Raw genomic sequence first — 11173 nt, forward strand, 5'->3', positions numbered from 1 at the left:
TGCCAAGTGCGCATTTGCCCAACATATGTGTTGGTCCTCGACGCAAGTAAGTCCAAAAGCAGGCCCATGTGAGACTTCTCGTACTTGAAAGGACATACATTACAAAAGGCAATGTGGGTCAAGTATCCGATGGTACTGGACATCCCCTTCTCAAAGCCGGCCGCCGCATGCCAACTGAGGCAACAAGATAAGCCTCCTGTGATGCAACGACATGTTAATGAATAGTTTCTGGTCGTGTAAGACTTCATGTGTTAAAAAGAAAATCATCTCAGGGTGCTGAAAGTGTAGTCTTGACGCAGTTCAAAGAACGTGATAGCGAGCTGAGAACAGTCAAGTTTTCCTCATCTTCAACTGTTCCAAGCAATTTCACAACCATCTGCAGTAAAACAATGGGATTGTTTTCTCCGATAGTAATACGCCTCTGGGCATTTGTTCTCTATGTCTTTCTCGTGTGGAAGGTGCACCAAGTCTTTCATAGGCATTGGAATGTTAAGATAATTGCATCTATTGGCTCCACCAAGACCTCATATAACTTCAGTCTGTTGCTACCTCGGCGGTGAAATCTAACAAGGAACGCAAGGGCATAACTAAGGTCACGTCTCGAGACTGGGTAGGGAAGATTTTCTTCAGTCTACAGTATCTTTGGAAAGGCCCCGAGATCCTTCTCAAGAATTATGTACAATAGTGCTCCCCTAAACTCTGGCTTGAAAGACCAAGACCCAAGTCTGACGTGTTAAATTGACGTAGATTCGAGGAGTTACGCTGGCCATTGAAACTCCCGAGCATTACTTCATACATTTCTCATCAGAAAAACACATCAGAGAGCTTGTCGACGCAAACAGCCGCAAGGACGACTGGACCGCCCAGAAGATTGTGCAGGTTCTGCGTACTTGCTAATGAGAATATTATAAACCGTGGAAAGGAGGCTCAAGTCTCGAATGCAGTGTATCTTGTCGTTTTCTCTCGTTTCGTCTCTTTGTCTTATTTTTGCCGATTCGTCCCTCCACACCAGTGCAGTGTGTCTGCACATCCTTTTTCCACTTTCCTTCCTGCCCCCGAGCACACGCTCAATTCCTAATATCTGCCGTCTACGCCTTTGGGGGGAAACCTAGCCAGACCCATCCAGCAAGCTGCATGCATGAGACGTCGCAGCCGAAGCGCTGCGCCTCCCCTCCCCTCCCTGGAGCTGGCCCTGCGAGTGGTTGGTTAATACGGGCAGCATGCATGCCGCCAGCCACATTGGGGCTGTATTTCTTACATTTCCAAAGACACCCCTCTGCTTTCCTTCAAGCCCGTATCTCTCGCCCTCTCTTTTCATCTCCTCAACTCTCATTCCGTCGTAATCACCGATTTCCCATCACTGCACCTTCTGACGTCAATCACAACTCGATCTGCAGTCATGGCCGAACTGCTCGGTACTATCGCCAGCGGCATCGCCGTCGCGGAAGTGGGGATGAAGGTCGGCGGCACGGTCTTCAAGCTCCGCGAGCTCTGGAAGGAAGTTCAGGAAGTGCCCGACAACATCCGAGTCCTCATGCAGGAGATTGATGCTCTGGTACCTCTCTTATCTACGGTCGAGGATAACTTCGATGCCGGCACAACGGTTCTTGTCGACAACGGGGCGGTGCCGGCCCTGAACACAACAACACATGGGCAAAAGGTTTCCGTATTGTGTCGAAGTGCCCTGTGCGACTTACAGAATCTGGTCGAGGAACTGAACGCTGAGGTTTCCTCAGCCAAGAAAAGGAAGCGTGGGGTCGGCAAGATCAAAGTCGTGCTCAAGAAGGAAGAGATGAAGAAGTTCCAAAGCAAGCTGGAGAGGGCCGTGAAGCTTTTGAATACTGCCCAACTAAGCCATGTTACGTGAGGAACACAAGTGACTAATTGTCATGGGCCACAGCTGACTTCGCCTCCAGAGAACTGGTGAGGTTAATACCTCAAGCCATCACCCAGCAGCTCGCCACCATCACTCAACAGTCCGTCACCATCAGTACGACAAAGACACTCTTGGGCCCTGCAACGTCTAGCAGCCCTGCCAAGGAAAACGAAGTTCAAGACCAGGAGCTCACGAAGAGGAGCAATCGCCGACAACCACAATACTACCAGCAGCACCGCCTTCCCCCGACAACACCCACCTACTTTGGTAGAATTCTGATAAAGACTTTCGAGACGGACTCGTCCATGCTACCTAGTGAGTACCTAGGTACCGTATTATCTTGCTTCTCCATTGTGTGGCAGGAAGTCAGGAGTTAAGTTGTTGGAAGATATTCCCAGCCTACTTTTGTACAATCAGCAGCAGATTTGGATTCTTTTAATGTCTCCCGTCTTCTCTTCTGCAGAGGAGTACCCATAAGAAAGAAACAACCTGATACACCCAGACTTCCTGCCATGCCTTGAGACTGTATGTCGCTGATAACAAGAAGCCTGGATGGCACGGTTTCAGGCCCCGACATGGCTCTCCCGGCGAGTCTGGGAGATTCAAGCCTGCTCAGGCTGGCAGTACAGCATCACGACGTTCAATGTCGTTCCCGATGACTCCCCCGCTTTCCACCTGATAGAAGAATGTGACTGGGACGGGCTTTGTGAGTTATTTAGGAAAGGACTGGCTTCTCCTCTAGACTGCGACAAATGGGGAAGGACCCTGTTTGAGGTAAGTGACCTGCGACATGTTCAACTACAGGACAACACTGATCATTAAGTATTAGCTTGCATGCCAATTTTCAAGCTATACCATTGCTCAGGAATTCCTCGAAAGGAATATGGCTCATATCCGTTTGGATTCAGCAGCGCACAGCTTGTTTTGGTTCTTGCTTTTTCTGCCCTTTGGAAGCGACATTGACAACGACATGCAAATACTCACAGCTAGCAGACTTTTGGACTTGGTCGTCGAAGAGACTGTCGGTTTAGAACCCCAGAATGCGGGCTACTGGGTTAAAAGATGTTTGCTGTTTTCTGAGGGTTGGTTCGAGACGCAAATCAGTCTTTACTTCCCCGGCTGGACAGATTTTCGGCCAAGAAACATATGCGGATTGGTGCTCAATGGGGTCAACGGTTCGCTGATATCGAGTGAACCGGGCCCCATCCGGTGCTTGGTCCGCAAACACGGACCTATCCAGGCAGACGACGTGCGAATATGGCAAGAAGACGGGATATCACTTTTGCACTGGATAGTCACGTTATTCGGCATAAGTAACCCTTACACTGAGCTTCAGTGGAAGTATCTATTGATTGAGACCGTCCAGGCGGCTGCGACTGACTTACATCTCATGCAGAGTGTACCTTGGAGGCTGCGTGGGTCGCTGCTTAGTCCAGTCACGCCCTTAGTCTGTTTATTAGGAGGTTTTGCCTACACGTTAAGGTATCGGATTAGGAACTTGGAATCGCTGCATCAATCATTGAGGCTCTTCTTGACTGTCCTTCAGAGCTGCGGCGTCAACTTGGAGGAGTATGGGCGACGTGAATTCGAACTCTGGAGCGAGGAATATGGCGCCAACCATGTGGAGGCTATGTCCTGTGTCAGGTTTCCCAGTGGGATGATCTCTATTTACGTGGATGAGGAGGTCTTGTATCCTGTCGACACCATCCATTACGGCCCGACCCTTGAGGACTGGTCTTTTGAGTCCGACTTCGTTCAGGATTTTCTGGCGACGTTCTGGGATATGGTTGAGAACCCGCCTCGAGACGAGATCATGCCCGGCACATGGGTGGAAGACGAGTGAAGTTTTTACGACGCTGCAGTGCGAAGGTAGAGGAAGGCTGCACTCGAATCGTTACAGAAACGAACACCAACGATGCCGAAAGACGGAAAGGCCAAAAACCCGATTAAAAGCTGTAACTATTCTGTAAGTATTGGGTGCTTGTCAGATTCTTAAAATCTCGAATTGGGTTCGGCGTACTGCTGCGGCATGGTCCAGGCGCTCCCCCATGTTCAAACTCCTAACACTCAGATTCCAGAGCAATCTTCTCTTTAAACTCGGTTTCCTAACCTCTCCGCGTGAGTGTTGCAGGAGAATCTATCAGAGCTTCTCGCGTTCAAATTCACATCCGTATACCGATTTTCACAAACTTGGTTCTATCAACTGAGGGCTTCTGCGCAGGACCCTCCTGCCCTTCGGCGAAGGTCGCGGTGGTGCTGTCAGTGGTATCTGCAAGAGGGCAACCGCCTTTCCTTGGTGCCGTATCAGTCATCTGTATACTGGGCGCCAAGGGGGCCAGCAGGCTCGGTTTCGTCTGTTGACGAGATCCTCTAACTTCCCGAGAGACTCTGCCCAAGACGCATCGACTCGGGCTGCACCGGTAGAGGAGACGACTGGCAAGAGACATTCTGCATAAGAAATTGAGCATCGAGGACTCATAAGTAGACAAGCGACTAAGTTCTCTCGGCCCGTTTTATGGCAGCGCACACCGCAATTTCTGATACTTCCCGGATTTTCACATAGTGCCATCGTATAGCAAAGTTCCACTTCAAGTAAGACACAAAGACCAAAAACATGTAGCCCTATGGGCAAAGAGACAATTCCACAACCTCTTCATGCAGCAGCACATGCATAAGGTGTTACATATCATTTCACTACTGCTACTGCTCTGTTATCCTGATTCCATCATCGCTGCTCTTGGCCCCCTCTTCTTCGACGAATATCTCCTCACTTGGACGTCGTAGTTGTTGTTGTCAACCCTGATAATATTCAGCCCGTTGCACTGGGTTCAATGCCACATCTTTTCGAATTTTCAATTATCAGAAACATGATTTTGGAATGAGACTTCACAGAAGGAACCTTTAAGCAACGAACAGAAACAGCTACAGAGCGCTCTGACGAAAGAGTGTGAATCTGAGGCGGGCTCGAGCATTAGAGGTAGGTGCCTTGTCGAAACAAAAAGGCTTCTAAGGTCATGGCCATGTAGTTGATCACCATACAAACACTTCTACCATGGACATAATAGACCTCGTGACCGTCACGACGGCCACTGTGGAAACCCTGTCACGCGTGCGGCCGCCACACACCCTCTGCAGATGTGCGAGACGCCCCAGGACGGGCAGCTGGGTGATGTGTACATTAAGGTCCGGCTGTAGCCCTCCTCAGCAGAGGCAGGGATCTTGTGATGGCGCACCGGAAGCTGGGGCGAGCGAATGTGGGTGTGGGAGCGTGGCGGAGCCCTTTCGGGTAATTAGGGGAAGAAGTGTGCCTCTCTGGTAACTAGCCTGAGAGACGACGTGGGGTCGAAGAGCAAGACTGTCTAGTTCCTGCTAGGTACATGATAATAAATGGTTGGTAATTATATGGACTTTTCCCTCTGAAGGCATTTGCGCGAGAATGAAGTCGTCAAAGCGCCTGTAAATGTCTGCTAATTACGACCAAACGTTCACCCCATCCTGAATAGATCCAGATATGCACACTTGTTCTTCCTTTCCCTGCGGCCAGTCTGCGCGGCCCTTTACACACACACACACACACACCTCTCTGAAGACTCTAGCAATGCTCATAAGGCTATCGGCTCCACGCCAGAGGCCCGAAAGTCCATCCCATGCTACCGGGGCCTAAAATCTGACGGCATGCATAGCTGAACCTTCCACTCAATAATGACTAATAAAAGGCGTATGAGACTGCGACAAGATCCCCAGACTATCTTTTTAAAGATGAGAGTACCCAGGCTGGCATATCCTGCGCTGGGGGCCATATCGCAAGATGATTACTTCTGTTATTTGTTTGGGTGTGCAACCCAGATTCAAGGTATGCCCATCGTATAAACAGAATCGATGCATGAAGTCTCGACGACCAAAGTGTCTTGCCTTGGGCTAGCTTGACAACCTAGACATCATACCTAAAGGCCAGATCCCAGAAATAGTTCTTCTATTGTGCAACCTCAGCTCGAAAAGGGCTCGGAAGGGCTTAAGAGGGCTGACTGAGGTACGGTAAGACAACCAATAAGTCCTCGAGGTTTCTTCAGCGATATTCCTCCTCTTGGCATGCTGAGAACTGATCTCCTGCCTCAGTGGTAGCTCGCCCCCACCTTAGTGTGAGGGCTGGCAAGAGCCCATGAGATGACTTTGAGAGACAGAATGCATATAAACGTGTCCGTGGTGCCTTGACATGCCATCAGCTTTCGAGGACGTATTCTCAAGCCCCCGACGCCAACACTTGTTCGTTCTCCCTGAAGACACTGAACGCCTTTGCCATAATTCCAGAACGATGGCCTCTATCCAGGCGCAATGGGCAGACGGCCCCTTTGAGCTGATACCAGCGTCCACCACAGGATACAAGGTAAGCACCCGGTTCCAGTATCGTAGCCCTGTCATAAGGCTGCATACACTGTGAGGATACTGAAATGTAGCCGTGTAGCCAGGCCAGAGGGTCAAGACCAGCCAACAGCTCGCCCAGGAGATGATCATCCTTCACAACATCATCATTCGAGGGATCAACAGCATCTACCTCCAGTGCGTCAACGTGGGCAGGTCCCCAGAGTCCGTCCCGGACTTTGTCGAGTACGCTCGGCTGTGGGTGACCCTTGGTAAATCCTTCCGATCCCTCAGTCTTCTTGGTACACTTTCAGGGGCGTAACAACTGACAGCAGCACCCAGTCCACGAGCACCACGACAACGAAGAGACGATTGTGTTCCCCCGGATCGAGGACCTGGTCGGGGCACCCGGGCTGATGACGCCCAACGTCGAGCAGCACGCGGCCTTCCACGGCGGCCTCGATGCATTCAGCACGTACATCGAGTCGGTGAAGAACGGCAGCGCCAAGTACGACGGCGGAAAGATCCGAGAGATCATCGACTCGTTCATGCCGGTGCTGAGGGAGCATCTCTACGACGAGATACAGACGCTGCTGGCGCTGGACAGGTACGAGGACAAATGCGACTGGGCTGCCTGGCTCAGGAAGGTACACGCCGAGATCGTGGCCCAGATGCAGGCCGATCCGAGCACCAAGGTAAGTTGTTCGCCCACAGGTGTTCCTGCCCTGTGATTCTTATTACCCCAACATTGGAGCCTCTGGGCGAATTATGACCATAACTCGTCTCTGGTCTGCCCGGCGTTGATTACTGATATGAGGCGATGGCAGCATACCTTGATGCCGATGTTTATGCATCTCCACGATGGCACATTCGATAACGACTCGCTGCCTGTGTGGCCTGTGTTGCCGTGGATCGCCAAGGTGGTGATCTCGTGGATATATGACCGCAAGCACAAGAGCTGGTGGCGCTTTGCGCCGTGCGATATTAGCAGCAGACCTCAAGTGCTTCCATTTGTGGATTGATTTTTTATTCTTTTTTCCCCCCCTGGTAATGGGACGAAACGATAGGGAAAAGTCTCTCGGGTTTCCTTGTACATTATGGTGAGGGTGACCAGAACAAGTCCAGTCAATTGTGTTTCATTTTGCTTGCTTGGGAGTAAACGCTGTCAGAACGAAGGATGATGAACATGATTGCTCCACTTCCATAACGAATAGAAATCGAACGGATTCTATGCAACAAACCAATGCTTGCTGATCGGGACCGCGAGACGGAAAAGTGTAGAGCTGTGTAGAGTACGGCACCACTTCTTTTTGGTATGTGACAAGAGGCTGGACTTTTCAGGAAAGGAAGAGGAGACAGAGAGGAGAGGACTTGAGCTTTTGCAAAGGTCCGACTATACCCTTGTGTGATAAGCTGGGGTGGGAAACTACAGAAGGTATTACTGTGGTGCACTTGTGCACTCCTGCCCTGTCTGTCACGCTCAGGCACAATGGTGTTAAGTGATGGATGGTACTGTACCATTCGGCTAGGTGTAAGTGCCTATTACTAAGCAGTAGGAACCACCATACAAAAGCGACAGCTGAAGCCATCTGGAAGACACGTGGGGAAAAGTAGAAATAAGAAGAAATTATCGCAACAGCTGTTGTCACATGTTTTGATACGGTGGGTATGAGTCGCAAGCAAAAGTTCTGTGGGGCTTTGTGTTTGATCAGCCAGAGCATTACGCCAAAAGCTCTTGATAAGCTGGCCCAACATGTCAGGGTCCTGCTGATAGACACAGCCTTGACATCATCTTGACTGTGGGTGACTGATTACAAAGTGCTTGTAAAGGGGCTTTTCAGAATGCACTGCACACTGCATACTGCACATGCACAGTATTGAGGACAGGTGTGTGTGTGCGTGTGTGTGCTTGGTTCCCTCCCAAAAACAAAATGTACCTAGAACTGGCCTTGGTCGGTTGTGTGGGGTGCATCGCCTTCAGAGAGGAGGCTGTGAAGCCTGATGTTCTTTTGTGGTCAAGGGCAAAAGGTTTGAATTGATGGATATTATACAGTAACTGATTACTGGTGGGAGGCCTGCTTCGCAAAGGCTGCGCTCTTCAGGGATGTGGTGGCGATGCTACAGCACGTAAGTGCTACGTATGGTTACGTTCCAGGCGTGGCTAGGTACCCACTACCTGCCATAGTACAGGAGTAGCTACCCCTAGCGCGCTAGGTAAGTGACGTATACACGTGGTACCGTCGTCGAGCGCAGGCTCGAATCGCCCTGAAATCACGCTTAGAGCTGCGCAACCTGCTGCTGCCCGCAGCCCCGAGAGGGGGGGGAGGGAGGGGGTAGCCCCTCTTCTTAGAGGGACCCCCAGTCCCGCCCGTCCGTCACAGAATAGGCCGGCCCCTTCAGTTCCCCAACCTTCTGGTGAGTGAACATTTGACCTTCAGACCTGCAAATTCCCATCCGTCCAAACACCTCACGCGAGAACTGCTATTCCCACTCCACATTTTCAATCGCAGCAGGCAAACCCCTTCCACTCCCACTACCACTCCTTTAACTACTCCCTCCCGCAATCGAGCTCGACTTTTCTACGCGCGACCTTCACATCCGCAAACCAGCCCCACGCCACTGTTCCGGCACGATACACGCGAGGGTTATCAGCCGCCAGAGTACTTAAGCGACCACGTCCCAAGCTGGCGGTACGACGCTGCTGCTGCCCTGTAAAACCCCCCCCTCCACCCAGAGCCTGACCTGACATTGACAGCCAGCCTTGTCGCGAAATAGCCACTCGTACACATCGACACATCCCTCTCCCCCTCCCAACGCAGCGATCCAACCACCGCCCCGCGACAATCACCCGCCGGCGCTTAGCCAAGTCCTCTCGCCAGAGAGGAAAAGGAACGAGGCTGACAACGTTGACGACGACGGCCAAGACAGAACGACATGGGAAAATCGTGAGTCTCGGCATCCTCCGATCTTCGATAGTACCACCTGCCGCGCGCGCCGAGATGGGCGATCAGAGACAATTGCCCTATCAAGAGCATGGATCACAGTGCAGAGAGGGGTCGGGGGTACACCACGAGGCTCGTCATATCGCGAACATGGATCGTCCGCTCGAGCCCCCTCCACCTACTACCCCCCTCCACTCTGTGTCTCCGGCCATCCGAGCGCAACTCTCTCTACTCGTCCTCGTTCGGCGCGCAGACAGGAGGCACAATAAAATAAAATAAAATATAAAAAAGTCACAAAACAAGCGATGGCTTCTTCTTCTTGGAAAGGGTATCTCGGGCTGACGAACGATACGCACGATTACAGACAGTCTAAGCTCTCGCAAGAGCAGCTGGTCGAACTGCAGAAGTCGACACACTTCGACAAGAAGGAGCTGCAACAATGGTACAAGGGTAAGCCGATCCCTCTCCCGACTCCTACAATCCAGTATCTATACATCTCACCACCACCCCCCTTCCCAACCCAAACCTTTCCTCCGTGTCGTGCTCGTTGCCGCGCCAGCCCCATATGTGACGCAGCAGGGGACAGCGAGAGCAACGGTTCTCTGGCGCGAGGAATATTTCAGAGCCGCATACGTATGGCGCTCAAATCGATGCATCACATCATGGCTAACCCGCTCTGCGCCTGCGCCCGGCCCCTCTCCGGGGTCCATGCGCCCGGCGCGACGCCCGACCAACAGGCTTCCTCAAGGATTGCCCCTCGGGGATGCTTACCAAGGATGAGTTCCAAAAGATCTACCGGCAGTTTTTCCCGTTCGGGGACCCGTCGAGCTTCGCCGACTACGTCTTTAATGTCTTCGACAGCGACAAGTCCGGCACCATCGACTTCAAGGAGTTCATCTGCGCGCTGAGCGTGACCTCACGCGGCAAGATGGAGGACAAGCTGGACTGGGCCTTTCAGCTCTATGACATTGACGGTGACGGCAAGATCAGCTACGATGAGATGCTAAAGATTGTGGAGGCAATTTACAAGATGGTATGGTCCTCCCCGAATCTCCCCCCTCTACCCTTTCTTCCCTTGCCCATGACATGCCTCTGCGCGATTAATTTTATGTCACTGTTCCACCCTCACCCCCCCCCCCCCCAAAAAAAAAAAACCAACCAAAGAAACAAATGAACCAGGATTGCCGAGACAACAGACAGGGTATTGGGGCTGACATCTTGCGTGCCTGTGTTCTGTATAGGTCGGCTCTATGGTGAAACTGCCTGAGGATGAGGATACCCCCGAGAAGCGTGTCAAGAAGATCTTCCGCATGATGGACAAGGATGAGAACGGCTGCCTCGACATGGAGGAGTTCAAGGAGGGTAGCAAACGTGACGAGACCATCGTGTCCGCCCTATCTCTGTATGACGGCCTGGTTTAGTCTTTTCGGCCTAGCGTAGGGTATAAACAAGAGAGAGTTGTGAGACACATAAACACCGGGATGCTCTGTGTGGCCGAAAGATAGAGAGAAACGGAAAAGGGCCGGGCCAGAGAGGGGGGCAGGGAAAGAAAGGGAGGCGGGGGCGAAGGAGTCTGCGGATCAGGCGGGCACGACGGCGTTGCGCGTTTCTTCATTTTCATTACCTGCGAGACTGGACCGTGCTTGGGGGAATCGACACGTGAGGTGTTTCCCAAGGACGGTGTCCGATTTTTTCAATGTTGCAAGCAACCTTCACGGCTTGGGCATCTTTTCTCGCTAGTAAATACATGACGTTCGATGAATAAGTGTGTAAGTGAGTGAGTTGAGTGACCAGGTGAGTGAGCACACGCTATGACCATATCGTACAAACAGTGTCTTTTGTACAAGGCTGTCTGCCGAAATATAGGGCTCAAACACCAACAACCCAGATGTATGTACAGAGAAACGCAAGCACACCAAATACTACGCAAGGCACCAATCACTCCGATCCGGTCTCGACATATTCATGCAACCCTACTTTTGAGTTTTGGCCTATC

At 51.6% G+C, this 11173-nt stretch overlaps 3 protein-coding genes across 3 annotated transcripts; all 3 read left to right on the forward strand.

Moving 5' to 3' along the window:
• The first annotated feature begins 2918 nt into the window (after positions 1-2918).
• M406DRAFT_355687 (uncharacterized protein) lies at positions 2919-4054 on the forward strand. Its single transcript, XM_040923227.1, has 2 exons — positions 2919-3842; positions 4008-4054. Exon 1 carries the CDS (start codon positions 3267-3269, stop codon positions 3717-3719), a length of 453 nt encoding a protein of 150 aa, XP_040778699.1. The 5' UTR covers positions 2919-3266; the 3' UTR covers positions 3720-3842; positions 4008-4054.
• A 2134-nt stretch (positions 4055-6188) lies between these two features.
• M406DRAFT_41495 (uncharacterized protein) lies at positions 6189-7257 on the forward strand (the record flags this gene model as incomplete). Its single annotated transcript, XM_040924163.1, has 4 exons — positions 6189-6260; positions 6339-6497; positions 6568-6930; positions 7063-7257. The coding sequence occupies 4 exons, from the start codon at positions 6189-6191 to the stop codon at positions 7255-7257; spliced, it is 789 nt and encodes a 262-aa protein (XP_040778700.1).
• A 1505-nt stretch (positions 7258-8762) lies between these two features.
• Positions 8763-10937, forward strand: NCS1 (cellular calcium ion homeostasis, camp-mediated signaling). The gene is made up of 5 exons (XM_040914985.1): positions 8763-8925; positions 8995-9180; positions 9542-9627; positions 9915-10210; positions 10419-10937. Exons 2-5 carry the CDS (start codon positions 9170-9172, stop codon positions 10596-10598), a joined length of 573 nt encoding a protein of 190 aa, XP_040779138.1. The 5' UTR covers positions 8763-8925; positions 8995-9169; the 3' UTR covers positions 10599-10937.
• The last annotated feature ends 236 nt before the right edge of the window (positions 10938-11173 follow it).

Source organism: Cryphonectria parasitica, assembly GCF_011745365.1.
Source record: "Cryphonectria parasitica EP155 unplaced genomic scaffold M406scaffold_3, whole genome shotgun sequence".
Taxonomy (NCBI): Eukaryota; Fungi; Ascomycota; class Sordariomycetes; order Diaporthales; family Cryphonectriaceae; genus Cryphonectria; species Cryphonectria parasitica.

Excerpts from the sequence above, each read along its gene's own strand:
- M406DRAFT_355687 (XM_040923227.1), top strand. The coding sequence starts at position 3,267 with ATGCAGAGTGTACCTTGGAGGCTGCGTGGGTCGCTGCTTAGTCCAGTC.
- NCS1 (XM_040914985.1), top strand. Across the intron at positions 9,628-9,914 it reads GCTGCAACAATGGTACAAGG|GCTTCCTCAAGGATTGCCCC; the intron begins GTAAGCCGATCC and ends CCCGACCAACAG. Across the intron at positions 10,211-10,418 it reads TGGAGGCAATTTACAAGATG|GTCGGCTCTATGGTGAAACT; the intron begins GTATGGTCCTCC and ends TGTTCTGTATAG.